The 16,624-nt window shown below is 40.5% G+C and overlaps 1 protein-coding gene across 1 annotated transcript in view; it reads left to right on the plus strand.

The window, feature by feature from the left end:
• Positions 1-16,624, plus strand: part of TOP6BL (TOP6B like initiator of meiotic double strand breaks) — an 82,474-nt gene that overhangs the window by 57,583 nt on the left and 8,267 nt on the right. Inside the window, exons 10-13 of the mRNA XM_069566375.1 lie at positions 675-821; positions 5,572-5,693; positions 7,034-7,144; positions 8,938-9,036. Of these exons, the coding sequence (XP_069422476.1) occupies positions 675-821; positions 5,572-5,693; positions 7,034-7,144; positions 8,938-9,036 (479 nt within the window). The remainder of the gene's footprint in view (positions 1-674; positions 822-5,571; positions 5,694-7,033; positions 7,145-8,937; positions 9,037-16,624) is intronic.

Genomic DNA, 16,624 nt, shown 5'->3' on the forward strand with positions numbered 1-16,624 from the left:
TAGATAATCACGATGGTGTGATCACTCATCTAGAGCCAGACATCCTGGAATGTGAAGTCAAGTGGGCTTTAGAAAGCATCACTATGAACAAAGCATTGTGGTTAAGAGCACAGATTTTGGGATTAATCTAAACAGTTCCATCACCTACTGTGTCATATTGGGCAATATATTTAACCTATCTGTGCCTCTTTTCTTGTCCGTAAAAGAACCTAAGACTAGGTCCCATACCATTGTGTGGTGAAATCTAAATGTTGAGATAGTTCAATTTCATGTGGTACATGGCATGTAGTCAGCATTCAATACAAGTTAGCTCTTATTGTGACCGTTACTCTTTTACTAGTGATACCCACATCTTATTAGCCTCTTACTGCTGATACCTACCTTAGAAAGTAACTTGAGGAATGAATGAATTTATTGTATAATGCTTCTCAGTAAATTCTAAGGAATGCTGTTTGAGTTGCATTTTACACACCCAGTTGTTATTTTGATGTTCTTCCTGTGAGTCACTATTATTTGCTTCCATCATGTGGGTAGAGAAACAGATTGAGGAGGAGAAGAGAGTGTTCAAATTTAGATCTATCTCAGGTCCCTCTTTGAAGCATAGGTTGTTTATTCACTTAGCTTTTTGAGGGCTTTACCTATCTTAGGATATTCTGTAATATCTCATCCTCTAGGTTCGGTGCTTCCAGATGTGAGTTATCAGGTGGAATCCGGTGAGGGAGATCAGTCTCAGAATATGGGCCCCCAGGGACAAACTGTGCTGCTTTTTCTCTTTGTGGATTTCCACAGAGGATTTCCAGGCCAGAAAATGGAACTTTGGGGTAGGTATAGAAGAATGGGGCTGCCAGCTTGGATGTGCTTAAATGTTAAGAGAATAAAGAAGAGAGACTTGGGGACTTCCCTGGTGGTCCGGTGGCTAAGACTCGATGCTCCTAAACTCTCCAATGAAATCACCGAGTTTCAGTCCCTGGTTGGGGAACTAGATCCCACATGTGTCAATTAAGAGTTCACATGCTATGACTAAAGATCCCACAGCAAAGATCAAAGATCCCATGTGCTGCAGCTAAGACCTGGTGCAGCCAAATAAATTTAAAAAAATGTTTTTAAAAGAAAGGAGACTTTACATGAAGCATAAATCTGAATAGATGTGCTTCTGTAGAATAACACATCTCAGTGCAGACCTTGCTTAAATAAATGATATGCTCTTTGAGGAATATCTACATCTTGAAGCGTCACTTAGATGGTGACAGTCCCAGATTTGGTTGACCAGAAATCAGCAGACACTTCCTGTTGGTCCCTACAGAGTATATTACCTTAGATGGGTAGTTCTCAACCTCAGTTGCACAATGTATTACCTGAGGAGCTTCTAAAAAATGCCCACACCTCATCCCTAGAGATTGGATTTCCTTGGACTGAAGTGGGCCTCAGGTATCAGTATGTTTTTAAAGCTTCTCAGGTTGGAGTACTATTCACCATCCTCCTGCTTTTCCAAGTACAATCAAGAAAAGCTATCAGTCTTACTTGGCGTTAACGCAACATCTCAAATTCAACACAAGGAGGTATGGGAGTGCATTGGTATGAATGGCTTTGTGGGATTGCCACATCAACTTCTGGAACAGGACAAAGAGTCCTTGTTCAGGCATACCGTTGCCTTTGGCATTTATCTAACAGATAGGCAATAACCTGCTATCAGAAGGTTCTCTCTGTTAAAGCTGTGATTTACATCCTGTTTTGTGCTGCATGAAACACGTGCATAATCAGAATCACCTGGAGTATTTGAAAATGTGCAGCGTCCTGGGCAAGGATTTACTCAGTTTTGCTAATGTAAACATCTGTATGGCTCAGGAATATGCTTTTTTAACAGAATTCTCAGGTGATTCCTAAACATGGTACAATTTGAAAACCACTGAATGTAAGAGTTGATGCTTTTGAATTGTGGTGCTGGAGAAGGCTCTTGAGAGTCCCTTGGGCTGCAAGGAAATCAAACCAGTCAATCCTAAAGGAAATCAACCCTGAATACTCATTGGAACGACTGATGCTGAAGCTGAAGCTCCAATACTTTGGCCACCTGATGTGAACAGCCAGCTCATTGGAAAAGACCCTGATGCTGGGAAAGATTGAGGGCAGGAGGCGAAGGGGACGACAGAGTGTGAGATGATTGGATGGCATCAGTAACTCAGTGGACATGAGTTTGAGCAAACTCTGGGAGATAGTGAAGGACAGAAACCTGGCATGCTGTAGTCCATGGGGTTGCAAAGTCGGACATGACTTAGTGACTGAGCAAATAAGAGTGGCTTATGCATTTTAATCCAATAAAGTCTGTGACTAAATTTAAGTGTTTCTCAGTGCCCTCTGAAACTCTGAAGGAAGTACCAAGAAGTGGAACTTCTAAGTGTCTGGGGAAATGTTCACAAACCTCCCTTTTGGGGCTCCTGACGTGTTTCTATGTTATTCTTCCTTTGTGGGCCAATGTTTTTTCTTGAGACTTTACTCTCTAGGCATTCCAGTGCTGTTTGGTGTGGCCCTGTTCCCACTGAGTCATAAGAGAAATGAGACAGCTTACAACCTCAGATCAAAAGAGCTGACATTGACTGTGCCAGTTATTTGTTGAACTTGTGGGATTCTTCCTGCTGCCAAGCTTCCATGCCTCTCCTACTTTTCCCCACCATGTGATATTCTTTAGGAGAGAAGCACTGCTTTCCTGGGCTCTGGCTTGCAGCTCTTTGAAGAGCTGGTGTTCCCTGGTGCCCCACTGTTCCATTCATTAAGATGCTGGAATGGGAACGTAGAAGAGAGACAATCTGTGAGGCTTCCAACTAGGAGGTCAAACGTGAAAATGCCTAGGGCTGTTTGTTACCTGCTTCTGCTCACCTGGACAGAGGCTCTTAAAAGAAGCAGCTTAGTATGGTGGAAAGGACTTCAGGATACAATCAAGAGATCTGGGGTTAATTTTTAGTTCTGCTAGCAAATTCCTTAATGACTTTTGGGAAGCAAGTCACATGAATTATCTGATCCTTCCTTTTCATATATTTAACATGAGATTGTTGGATGAGAAGCTATCAAAGCCCTTCCAAGTCTAAAGACCCTCTTCAGGTGTAAGATCTAGTATTTTTAGGCTTTTTTTTTTTTTTTTAGGTCTGCTATGTTCAGTCTTCCCTGCTGCTGCTGCTAAGTCACTTCAGTTGTGTCCGACTCTATGTGACCCCATAGACGGCAGCCCACCAGGCTCCCCCGTCCCTGGGATTCTCCAGGCAGGAGTACTGGAGTGGGGTGCCATTTCCTTCTCCAATGCATGAAAGTGAAAAATGAAAGTGAAGTCACTCAGTCGTGTCCAACCCTCAGCGACCCCATGGACTGCAGCCCACCAGGCTCCTCCGTCCATGGGATTCTCCAGGCAGGAGTACTGGAGTGGGGTGCCATTGCCTTCTCCGTCAGTCTTCCCTAGGATTACATAAAGTCTGGTACCCCATTCTGAATCCTATTACACATACTTCCTCAGAAACCAGGGTTACTTATCATTCTTCTAGAACTGTACTAGTTGGCACACCTGTTTAGTTTGACTCTGAAGGCCTGCGGCATTTCAGGTAGTTGTACTAAGTATTAGATTAAATTGAAATTCATCACTGCATCAGTAAGCAGAGAGTTATTATCTTAAAATTTCTGGGGCTTCCCTGGTGGTCCAGTGGTTCAGATTCTGTGCTTCCACTGCAGCAGGTTGGGGTTCAGTCCCTGGTCAGGGAAGTTCTGCATGCCATGAGGTGCAGCAAAAGATAAATAAATTTTTAAAAATAAATAAAATTTCCTTAGACAGGAAATAAAATTTCCTGAGAGTTTAGGACTAGCTTTTGAAGAAGATGCACTATAAGGGTAGGTAGATATAGACACATGTAGTAATTTTATAGATTATGTAGTGATTTTTTCTTTTTCCCCTCTTTTTCATATCCTTGAAAGCTTTCTCCAGAGCTCCTTTTAGGAAACAGATTGTGCAGAACTACAGTCTGTTTCCATGTGTCTTAAAAAAAAAATCACTGAATTGGCCTTCTGCCTACCTTGTCATGGTAACTTTTCTATGATTAACTCCTTATTTTGCCACAGTTTTAAAGGCATCTGGTGGTATAAGCAGTTTTAGGAATGAAACTATAGCTTTTCAATTAAATGACTGCTTTCAAAGGAGGTCTAACTGATTTCTTAAGGCTATTCTTAGGACCAAACTATAGAAAATAGTAATCCAAATGATATTGTCATAGCAATAGTGATATTTTCTGAGTATTGCAATGTACATCCCAAAACACTTCCTATGTATTATCCCAGTTTATCTGCACAGAATACCCATGATAGCAAGTGGTAAAAGCCACTTTCTGCAATAAAATGAGAAACGTTTGAAGTGACGTGGTCACTATTAGTTGGTAGTAGAATTGACCGTGGAATCTATGTTGACTCCAGTTCCAGACCCCTTTTGAGCAGAGCACATATTACCTTCCCCTCCAGGAAAGCATCATGGTGCCTTGTGGTAGAAAATGTCTCTTCTGACTTCCATTTTAAATACAGCCCTGAGAAAAGCATGCCAGCCTTACCTTTGAACAGACCATCCAGAGAGTAGAAAAGCACCAAAAAAGAAAGATTAAGAAGCATTTTCTCCAGGTACCCTGAAAAGTAAATTTGTCTTCCTCTATTGGTTGTATTAGGATCATCATTGCTAACGTATTGTTTAATGATGTGTTTTCCCATCAATCTCACGTGTTAGCTTTTCTGAAGGATGCTGAGCAGTGGTGCCTGTGGTTACTTTATCAGAGATAATCCCCCATTTGAAAAGACTATACCAGAACTTCCCTGGTGGTCCAGTGGTTAAAAATCTGCCTGCCAATGCAGGGGACACAGGTTTGATCCCTGGTTGGGGAGGATCCCACTTGCTGTGGAGCCGCTGAGCCCGTGCACCACGACTACTGAGCCTGTGCCAAGGAGCCTGGGAGCCACAACTGCTGAGCCCACGTGCTGCAACCGCTGAAGCCTGTGCCTAGAGCCGGTGCACTGCACCGAAGAGTAGCCCCCACGCACCACAACTAGAGAAAAACCAGCGCATCAGTGATGACCCAGTGCAGCTCCAAACAGATAAAAATAAATAAGTAAAAAGACTATACCAGCAGTTCTGAGGCATCTTTGATACCCTGACAGTAACAGTCGTGCTCACCAGCAGTGACACTCTAAATAGAGTTAGACATACTCTCCAGGAGGCGTTTCCTTTCCTTCTGGAGTCACTGGTATCACTGTTTAGAGTATGTTGTGTATATTTCTGTTTCTGATGTGAATTAAAGAGGATCCTTCATCTGATTCTTCAAACATAATATTCTGCACTTTTAGTGAGCTTTCTGTCCTTTGTAAGTGGAAACTGGGTAGGTTTGTAAGTTGTGGGGTTTTTTTTGTCTAAAAAAGCAATTATTTGTGGATGGGTGGAAGTGGCCTCTTCTGTCAAGAGGCCTCTTTCCCATCCTCAGCCCTGACTCAGAGCACATGAACAGCAGTCTTGAAGTGGTCATTCTCACTCAAGGTTACCAACATTCTCCCTCTCCTCAGGAGTCCACACTTTGCTCTCAGCTCATCTCCGGGCCATCCTCAGGGAGAGCCACAGCGTGGTGCAAGGGTGCATCCAGGCCACTGTGGCCCGGGCCTTGGAGCAGCATCGCCAGGCAGTCAAGGTAAGAGATTCACAGCTCCCTTTACCCTCCTCTCTCTCAGAGAAAGACAGGGTATCTGGCAGGTGGGGGCTGAGAGCCCTTCCTCCCTTAATGCTTCTTCCTCTTCTCTTTCATCACCTGGGTGGATCTTATAAACTGCCTCTAGCCTTGGAACTCAGGCTTTAGCTTAGATGGATCACTGTAACCACTTGCTTAGTCTTACCTCCTTGTAGGTGAGTTTGAGTAAAGAGGGGCAAAATAATAGGCGGGGAAAATGACTGATAACAAACCTTTTTTTTTTTTGAGAGCAAGTTTTATTTTCTTTTTGGAACATGTGACTGACTGTCATTGTGTTTTTTCACAAGCAGAATGGGCTTGGTTCTGCTTGCCCATCAGTTGGTTTTCACCACTCCTATATACCAGGGGACAGGAAAACATTTATAAAAGAGGAACAGTACACACTGAACTCAGGACTCTATATTAATTCTAGGGAGATTTACACCTTGAACTATCTTTGTATATTAACTTACAGTGCCATTAATGTCTTCTTTCTCTCACACACTGAAGTGCTTTATTATTCTGACCATAAGTTCTAGACAAATTGATAGCACATGCACTTAGCCTGAAATTTTTTAATTGAAGTATAGTTAATTTATAAGGTTGTATTAATTACTGCTGTACAGCAGAATGATTCAGTTATACATACATATACATGCTTTTTTAAAGAAAAATTCTATTCCATTGTTTATCACAGGATATTAAATATAGTTCTCTAGATTATACAGTAGGACCTCTTTATTTATCTGTTCTATGCATAGAAGTTTCTATCAGTGCACCTCTGTCTTATCTATGTGCTTCCCCTTCTCACACATGCTTCTACAGCTACTGTTTCAGTGCATCTTAAATTCTCTCTCCATTTGCTAATCCTTTATAGCAGCACTTTGTCTTCATATCTGGCTTTCTGAATTCCTCCATCTTGTATACTTTTGGTAACACATTTATTACTTAATATGGCCTCCTTTTCAAGCAGAAAACCACCACACTAAAAGAGTAAAGCTTGAAACGTTTTGTTTTTAATGGTAAGTATATCTGCTTCATTGCCCAGTGTCTTACTGCTTGTCTTTTCTGAATGTATCTGTCAGTAAGTCACCTCTGTGAAAGGAGATAACATTTTTAATGTATTTAAATTCCTTAAGTGTCCTTTATATGTCACGATCTCAGTAAGTATTGTTGGTGGAAGGGGAAGCATTGTTGAAATCCTGCTCTGACTCAGATATTTGGTCCTTTTAGGATTCGCTGAACCAGCAGTTTGGGATTGTTATAAACTATATGGTCTCCCTCTGCCTTGTTTCGTTCCCTAGGCTCATCAGAAACTACAAGCCTCACTGTCAGTGGCTGTGGATTCCATCATGAGTATTATGACTGGAAGCACAAACAGCAGCTTCCGAAAGACCTGCCTTCAGACGCTTCAGGTTGGTAAGGATTGGAGATGCTTAAAGGTGTGGCGTTTTAATGACATTCTGCTACCTTTCTTAGTAATACGTGCAGTGCTCTTAGAAACATTATTTAATTTGATCCTACTATGATTCTACCTAAGTAAGTGTTTTATGATGTGTTCATTGGATAGACAGTGATGTATGTACTATTTTATAAATGAGAAAACAAGTTATTTAGGATTTCTGTTTCCTTTAGGTCACAGATAGTTACAAGCAGAGCTAGGATTAGGTCACAAGTCCCAGTTTCTTACTGAAGAGTGTTCTATTACATCGTGGTGACAGACTACACTGGAAATAACTGAGCAGCCATAAGCATACATATGTTTGGCAGTTTGGAATAGTGTAATAAGGTCTGGAATCAGAGGCCTGAGTTCAGATCTTGACTCATTTACTTATTAGCTATATGTCAGTAGGGGAATGGTTTGGCCTGTACTATATGGACTTAGGCCTGTACTGAGCTTTTCTGTGGTTCCTCTACAAATTAGAAAAAATAGTAGTATGTCACAGGGCCATTATGAAGTTGAGGGCTAAATGTGAATGTGTAACACATGGTAGATCCTTTAATAAATGTTGGTTTCTTCCCTCCCTTCCCCCCTTCCAATGTGTGTTGACCAACTGGTATCAGTGGGGTAACATTCATTCCATGTCAGTTGCTTCATTTGGTGTACTTTTCTCTTGAGGAAATTGTGTAATATACACAAAATTTTAAATAATTAATAAACTTCATCACTTAAATTTTGCATATTTATCTCATATATTATATAATTATAGCCAAAGTATTCTATATTAATATATAATTTGACTTTTTCCCTTGTTTCAACAGTCTTAAAATACTGGTTAACCAATATTCCACTGTGTTGGTTTAATATAATTTAATAAACCATTCCCCTACTGACAGATATTTAAGCTGTTTACATTCTTTCTGCCAATAAATAGTTCAGTTAATACCTGTATGTGATATCTTGCTTCTTTTGAATCATTTCCTAGAAAAAAATTCTGTAAATGGAGTTAATGGGTCAAAATGTATAACACCTTAATAATCTAGTGCATCTTCTCACAGCTTCACCTTTCTGGGTCATGTGGGTAGCACAAGGTATTGAGAAGGATACTATACTGGCGATCCTAAAGTTAGCCCTGACTTTCATACTAACTGGCTGTGAGATCTTAGGTAGGTCACCTCTCCTGTTTGAATTTTAGTTTTCTCATCTGTAACAGTGTGTTGTATTAGGAGACTACTCAGGTCCCCTTTAACTCTAGTATCCTACAATTCTACACTAAAGTTGAGGCTGTTACCCATTCCTTATAGATGCAAACTATATTACTGTTCTTTCCTCCCTGAAAGATTTATCTGGGGGGAAAAAGTTCCTATAACAGCCTTAGTTGTTCAGTAGACACCTTTGCTCTCTTGGAACTTGTTTTAGAGGAAAGCAGTTTATGTAACCTCTTCACAGACAGATGGCTCTCTGGGATATATAATCTCCTATAGAGATAGAAGAACAAAGACCTTGTGTGATCGATCTCACTTAGGTAACAGAATCTGGAAGATATATAGGACCCATAACTGCCTGTCTCATGTCAAGTATCCCCGACCTTCCTTCTGCTTACCCTGTGTCCATTGGAACTAGGGAAACTTCTAATACAACATGAAGGATGTCATTGGTTTGCCTTTCTATCTGTCTCATCCTCTCCCCATATAAACTTCCTGTGGGTACTCACCCTTTGGTTGCCAGTCCTGGAACTCAGCATGTTCTATCTCTGGCCCTTTTTAGGCAGCTGACACACAGGAATTTGGGACCAAGCTGCATAAATCATTTCAGGAGGTCACCCAGCACCGATTTCTTTACCACTGCTCACATGAGGTGAAGCAGGTAAGTGTAAAGTAATAACCAGTACTTTGGTGAAAATCTCCCACATTGATATATGAGAAACCTGAATACACAGGGGTTAGGTATACTGCTTTAGACTGCACAGTCTGAGGGTAGCCGTTCAGCAGGGTAGCCTGTGGTTTAGAAAAACTTCACAGAACGTAATATTACATAGAGGTTAAGAGCATGATTAGCAATGTCACTTGAATTCCATTTCTGCCACTGCCTAGTTGCATGGTATTATTATAGAAGCTATTTATTCCAACTCTCAGCTTCTGTAGCAGTAAAATGAAAAGGATGCATACCCAGAATGACTGCTCTAGGGTCTGAATAAGAGAATTATGTGAACTGCTAGCACATAGCTACCTTTATGATGATGATGATATGATGGAATTCTTATGTTTAGTTTTGCCAAATAAAAAACATACTTTTATCTGTTCACCTTTTTGGATACCAGAGATATAGAATTATATTAGTTGGCGTCTCTGCCCTCATGGGGGTCAGATAGTTACCGGCTCCTCTAATGAGTGAAGAGAAATCATATTTGGGATATTTTATATGTTTCCTGATTCTCGGTGTAGGTAGTAATAGTGTTCAAGCTGAAGCATACCTTTCTGACTTTCTTGGCAATAATCAGCAGTATTGACTTTTTTGGAATTGAAGTATAAGATGAGTAAATAAAAGAGATTAACGGGGAAATTATTATGCTGTGGCGTTTGGCCAAGATAGAGTAACAGGGACCAGATTTACCCTCTTGCCTGAAACAACCAAAAATCTGGACAATAACGAAAAGTAAAACATATGAAACAATGGTTCTGAAGACACTGGACCTCAGAAAATGGATGGGATAGTCATTCTTGAGAGACGGAAAGCAAATGAATTGAGCTTTATGATTGCCCTCACACACCACCTAGAGAAAGTACAGAGGCCGTGGAACAGGGAGAGGGAATCCAGGCAGAGCCCAGTGGTCTCCCTGAATTGAGTATATGAAGCTGGGAATCCAGGGATGCCAATGCAGCTCAAGTTTTCAGGGCAGAGTAGCAGAGAAGAGAGAGCTCACTGAGGTTCCTGTCTTTAGTATTCAGTTGAATACTGATCAGTTCATTCATGTGAAAAAACTGTCCAGGTAAAGAACCACTCAGAAGGATGAAAGGGAACAATAAGCAAAGCTTACACAGGGCTAGGAATAGTGCTTATTCCCGTGAACCAGAGAAGAAAGTCTTATAATTTATGGAGCACCAGGTAAGATAGTGGGCTTCCCTGGTGGCTCAGTGGTAAAGAAAACTCCTGCAGTGCAGGAGACACAGAAGATGTGGGTTCTCTCCCAGGAGATTGCTGGACGGGAAAGTCCCCTGGAGAAGGGCGTGGCAACCCACTCCAGTATTCTTGTCTGGGAAATCCTATGGACAGAGGAGCCTAGCAGGCTACAATCCATGGGTCACAAAGAGTTGGACACAACTGAAGCAAGACTCTTGAGAGTCCCTTGGACTGCCAGGAGATCCAACCAGTCCATTCTGAAGGAGATCAACCCTGGGATTTCTTTGGAAGGAATGATGCTAAAGCTGAAACTCCAGTACTTTGGCCACCGCATGCAAAGAGTTGACTCATTGGAAAAGACTCTGATGCTGGGAGGGATTGGGGGTAGGAGGAGAAGGGAACGACTGAGGATGAGATGGCTGGATGGCATCATGGACTCGATGGACGTGAGTCTGAGTGAACTCCGGGAGATGGTGATGGACAGGGAGGCCTGGTGTGCTGCAATTCATGGGGTCGCAAAGAATCGGACACGACTGAGCAACTGAACTGAACTAAACTGAAAATGCCAATAGTCTTGCCTCAGAAATGGAAAGAAATTACATCTACAATAAACACTCCTTGGTTCTGCTTAACAAAGCTCAAAAGCAGAAGCAAGACCTAAAAGGATCAAGTGATTTCCAACTAATTCAGTGGCATTTCAGAGAAAAGTTCAAAAATATTTATAAGGGGGACTTCCCTGATGGTCCAGTGGTTAAGAATCTGCCTTGTCATGCAGGGAACATGGGTTCAATCCCTGGTCAGGGAGCTCAGAACCCTCATGCCACAGAGCAAATAACCCCCTGGTGCAGCTGTCAAGCCCATGTGTGCTCCAGAGCTTGTGCCACACTAGAGAGCACAAGCGCCACCACTGCTGAGGCCCATGTGCTCCGGAGCCCACGCGCCACAACTGCTGAGAGAGCCCATGTGCCGCAGGAAGACCCCACGTCCCGCCATGCGGACCCCACGCAGCCAAGTGAATATATTTTCAAAGAAAGAATATAAGAATACAAAATTATACAGCACCCACCAAGATAATGTTCATACCGCCTTGAATCTAATAAAAAAATTCACAAGCATGCTATGAAGCTGGAAAATACAGCCCACAATGAAGAGAAAACTCAGCTGATTGATCAGTCAAAACTGATCCAGAACTGACATGCAAGATAAAATTAGTAAAAAACCAGTTATTCTCATAATTGTATTCCATATGTTCAGGAAGCTAGATAAAAGGTTGGACATATTAGTTAGAGATATGAATGGTATAAAAAAGGCCCCAAACAAATTCTAAGGTGAAAGCAAATGTCTCCAAGGTGAAAATTATACTGACTCCACCACTAGCATCAGTGGCACATTGCTTAGGGAAAAACATAAGGCAGTAGAAACTGAAGCTGAACACAGGGGTTAAAATAAGCATAATAGAGCATTAAGCCTCTGTGAGGTGTAGGATAACTTTGAAAAGCCTAACCCATGTATAGTTAGAGAATCTGAAGAAGCAGCAGAGGCAGAAAACATGTTTGAAGAAATAATGGCAGAAATGTTTCCAAATTTGATGGAATGTATAAATTATACACATCCAAGAATCTTAAACCAGCCCAAGAAACAAGGAAAACCACACCAAGGTACATCATAATTAAATTGGTTAAAACCAGTGGTGGTAGAAATAAAACAGAGACCAGAAAAACCCCAACAAGAACAAAACACCAAAACCCTTCTTTTGTTACAAAGATAAGGTTTACAGCAAGTTTCTCATCATAAGCTATATAAGCTAGAAGAAAATGGAGTTATAATACTGAAAAAAAATAACCTGTCAACCTAGGATTCTTTATCCAACAAAAGTGTCCCAAAAATCAAATATGAAAAAAAAATGTGTCCTTAAAAACAAATAAAAAACAATGACATACAGTGAAGCTTCCAACTTCAACTAGAGTAAGAAGAGCAAATTAAACATAAAGAGAAATATGAAATAATAAAGATTAGAGTGGAAGTCAGTAAAACAGAAAAACAATAGAGAAAAAAATCAATGAAACATAAAGGTGATTCATTGAGAAAGATGATTAATGAGAGAAGACACAAATTGCCACTAATATCAGAAATTAGAGAAGTGGCATCAAATATTAAAAGATTATCAGGGAATATTATGAATATTACACTAAATTTGACAATTTAGATTAAATGGAAATTTCCTTGAAAGACATAAATTACCAAAGTTCACGCAAGAAGAAATAGCTTCTATACCTGCAGCTTTATACTATTAAAGAAGTTGAATTTTTAGTTAAAAATTTTACCATCATATTCAGATTATTTTAAAACTCTCAAAGCTCACTGGTAAGAAAATAAACAACCCAATTTGTTTAATTGGCAAAACATTTGAACACACATTTTACAAAAGAAGATATACAACAGCAAATAAACATACAGAAATATGCTCAACATCATTAGTCATTAGGGACGTACAAATGAAATCCACAATCAAGTAACATTTCACATGTACTTAGAATAAGAAGACTAACCATACCAGGTGCTGGCAAGGATGTGCAGGAACAGGAACTGGAACTGTTACAGCCTAACTGTAGGAATGAAAAATGACACCACCACTTTGAAGAACAGTTTGGCAGTTTCTTAAAAAGGTATATAAACACTTAGCACACAACCTAGCCATTCTACTTCTAGGTGTTTACCCAAGAGAAATGAAAGCATATGTCCACACAGAAATGTCTGCACCAGTGTTCATGGCACATCTACCATATCTGTAATCCCCAAACTGGGAACAACCCAGTGTCAACAGGTAAATGAATATACAAACTGTGGCATATCCATTCAATGGAATACTACTCAGCAATGAAAGGAATGAACTTGTGATACACAATAGGTTGGATGAATCTCTAAACAGCCATGCTGAATGAGAAAACCTGAAAATACAAGAGTACATGGTGCTTCACTGAATTTATATACAATTCTATAAAATGCCAGTTACTGTATAGTTACAGACCAGTGGTTGTTTACAGATGGGAGGTATAGGAGTTGGAGTGAGGAGTTATGAAGGGCAGAAGAAACTTTTCAGGGTGATGGATATGCTCATTATCTTGATATAGTGATGTTTCACATGTATTAATACATATGCCAGAACTTATCAAATTGTATTTTATAAAGATGCAATTTATTATTTGTATGCAAGTTATATCTCAGTAAAGCTGCTGTAAAAAAATTACAGTGTTTCATGGATTTGCCCGTCCTCCTCTGCTTTGTAACAGGGAGGCCCCTTTAAGTGCCACCTTCACCACACTGTGCATCCCGGCTAGGAAGCACCTTCCTGGGAAAGCATCAGCTGGCTCACTGAAAATACTCTTTCTGCTTTCCCTGCAACCTGGGAAACTGCTGCCCACAACTTGAGCAAATAAAGGCTATTACCCATTATATCAGTTTCCCATGGATATTGTAACAAATTGCCATAAATCTGGGAACTTAAAAACAAAAGGAATTTATTATCTCTCAGTTCTGGAGTCCAGAAGTCTGAAACAAGGTGTTGGCAGGACCACGCTCCCTCCACTGGCTCAAGGGGAGAATCCTTCCTTACCCCTTCCAGCCCTGGTGGCCCCAGCTGTTCCTTGACTTGTGGTCACACAACTCCATATGGCTGTTCCTCTTTGTCTCTCAAATATCCCTCTGCTTTTCTCTGATAAGGACACCTGTCATTGGACTTGGGGCCCTCTGTAAATCCACAATGATCTTGTCTTGAGATCCTAAATTATGTCAAAGACCCTTTTCCCAAATAAAGTCACATTCACAAGTACTGGTGGTCAAGACCTGAACATATCTTTGGGGGAGCCACTGCTCAATTCACTACAGCCATCCACAGCTTCAAGTTTCTAGGCATAGGTCGAGGGTAAGGCGTGTAGCATTATCACGGCGCCTGGGAAATGGGCAGGATCTAAAAGTGTTCCAGCCTGGGAAGTCCTCTTGCTTGGGCCTCTCTGATAACCGAGCGAGATCTGAAAAGGAGATGATCTGACCTCCTTTGCCCCTTTGTGTTGCTGTAGTGATGGCTCATAGCCTCAGGGCCATTTATAGCCCAATAAACTTGGCAGATGGCTAGTCTTACACAGTAGTGATAGGTCTTGGAAGGAGGGATCATTTATTGAATCCCTAATCTGTGCCAAGATTTCCACTTTAGTCTCCACAAAAATCCTATGAGGTAGGTTGTAGTTTTCCCATTTTATAGATGAAGAAACTGGTTAGACAACTTTTCTAATTTGCCCAGAATCACACAGTCAGTAAATGGCAAGTCTAGGATTTATAATGAGGGCTCCTAGATCTGAAGCCTAGTAACATTTTTACCATATAGGACTGGGTCACAAGCCTGGGAAGATGAACAGTGACCAAAGGCATCAAGTAGAATGCATACTTCTTTACTCAAGATCATTACGAGCTCCCTCTGATAATGGCCATTTAGTGATAGCTTGTTACTGGCACATGAGTGGCACCTAGTGGCTATAGCTAAAAACTACAAGAACAATGATGCTAGGTCCAATTCTTTTACCTCTGGACCAGTCCCTCAGTTTCCACTTCTAAGCAGGCAAAGTAGAATAGCTGACCTCTTGAGTAATATAGAATAAAACCATCTACAGCTATTGTATAGTTTATAGAGAAATGGAAGAAATGAAAGAATATTTAGAGTTTTATAGAAGATATTTGTGGAAAGGTCACTCCAGGAGTGGAGATTTTAAGCCTCAGTGTTGTAACAGAGGACAGTGGGCCATGAGACAAGACAGTAATCTTGGGCTAACTGTCACATTTGAGTGTGGGGACTAAAAACTTAAATCCAGAATAAGTAGGAGCAGTAGCAGGAAGAACTTTCTAAGGAAAGGTATCATTTCCTGGTGGTAGATCAGAATAATGTCTGATAGAGTGTTAAATTCAAGGAGGTCTACCCTGTGGAGAGGGCTGCCTCACCTGGGGAACTGATGATGAATGGGGGGTTTTCAAGATCCCCCTGGAACTCTGAGATTTATATCTGAATTTAGATATTTCTTTGGTGTGACCAGTTTCAAGATAAGGTAAAGGTTTGTCTATTACATGAGATTTTCTAGGATGGAGTGAAGTAGAATAAGCTTTCTTTCAAAGAAGGAAAAAAATGTTTGGAAATTTTCCTAATACTATTTCTTTTTTCACAGCTTTAAGGGCATCTTTAACTCTTCTATGTTCCTTGGAGTATAATTACTTAAAAATCAAAACTTGCTTTAGTAAACAACATATGATGGAATGCATTTTTATTGAATTATATAGTTCACATACTATAAAATTTACCATTTATACAAATTCAGTGGTTCAGTGGTTTTAAGTATATTCACTGTGTTTTCCAACCATCACCACTAAATTCCACATCTCCATCATACCAAAAAAAAAAACAAACTGTACCTAAGTTGCAGTCAGCCTCAGTTCTCCTATCTCCTGTCCCCTGGCAACCACTAATTTACTTTTCTCTCAATGGGTTTGCCTATACTGGGTATTTCGTACAAATAGGATTGTACAATGAGTGGATTTTTGTGTCTGGCTTTTTTCACTTAGTGTAATGTTTTCAAGGCTCATCATCCACGTTATAACAGATAATAGTACTTCATTCCTTTTTACAGTTGAGTAATAGTCCATTGCTCATTTTAGTAATAGTCCATACCACATTTTAAAATCCATTCATCAGCTGATGGACATGTTATTTCCACTTTTTGGCTATTATGACTAATGCTGCTGTAAACATTTTTTGTGTGTAGACATATGTTTATAATTGTTTGGCAGATAGCTAGGAGGAGAATTGCTGGGTCATATGATATAATCTGGTGGCTCAGACAATAAAGAATCTGCCTGCAGTGCAGGAGACGTGGGTTTGATCCCTGGCTCGGGAAGATCCCCTGGAGAACGAAATGGCTACCCACTCCAGTATTCTTGCCTGGATAATTCCATGGACCATGGAGCCTGGCAGGTCACAGTTCATGCAGTTGCAAAGAGTCAAGACACGACTGAACGACTAACTTTTTTCACTTTTTCATGATAACTCAAAACTGTTTTCCAAACTGGCTGCATTACTTTACTTTCCCACCAGCACTGTATAATGGTTCCAACTTTTCCCCATCCTTATCAACAGTTATTATCTATTATTACCACTACCACCATCACACTGGGTATGAAGTAGTACCTCATAGTGGCTTTGATCTGCATATCCCTAAAGAACAATGATGTTGAGCATCTTTTCATGTGCTTATTGGCCATTCACCTCTCTGGAGAAATGTCTATTCAAATTGTG

Source organism: Ovis canadensis, chromosome 21, assembly GCF_042477335.2.
Source record: "Ovis canadensis isolate MfBH-ARS-UI-01 breed Bighorn chromosome 21, ARS-UI_OviCan_v2, whole genome shotgun sequence".
NCBI classification, from domain to species: domain Eukaryota; kingdom Metazoa; phylum Chordata; class Mammalia; order Artiodactyla; family Bovidae; genus Ovis; species Ovis canadensis.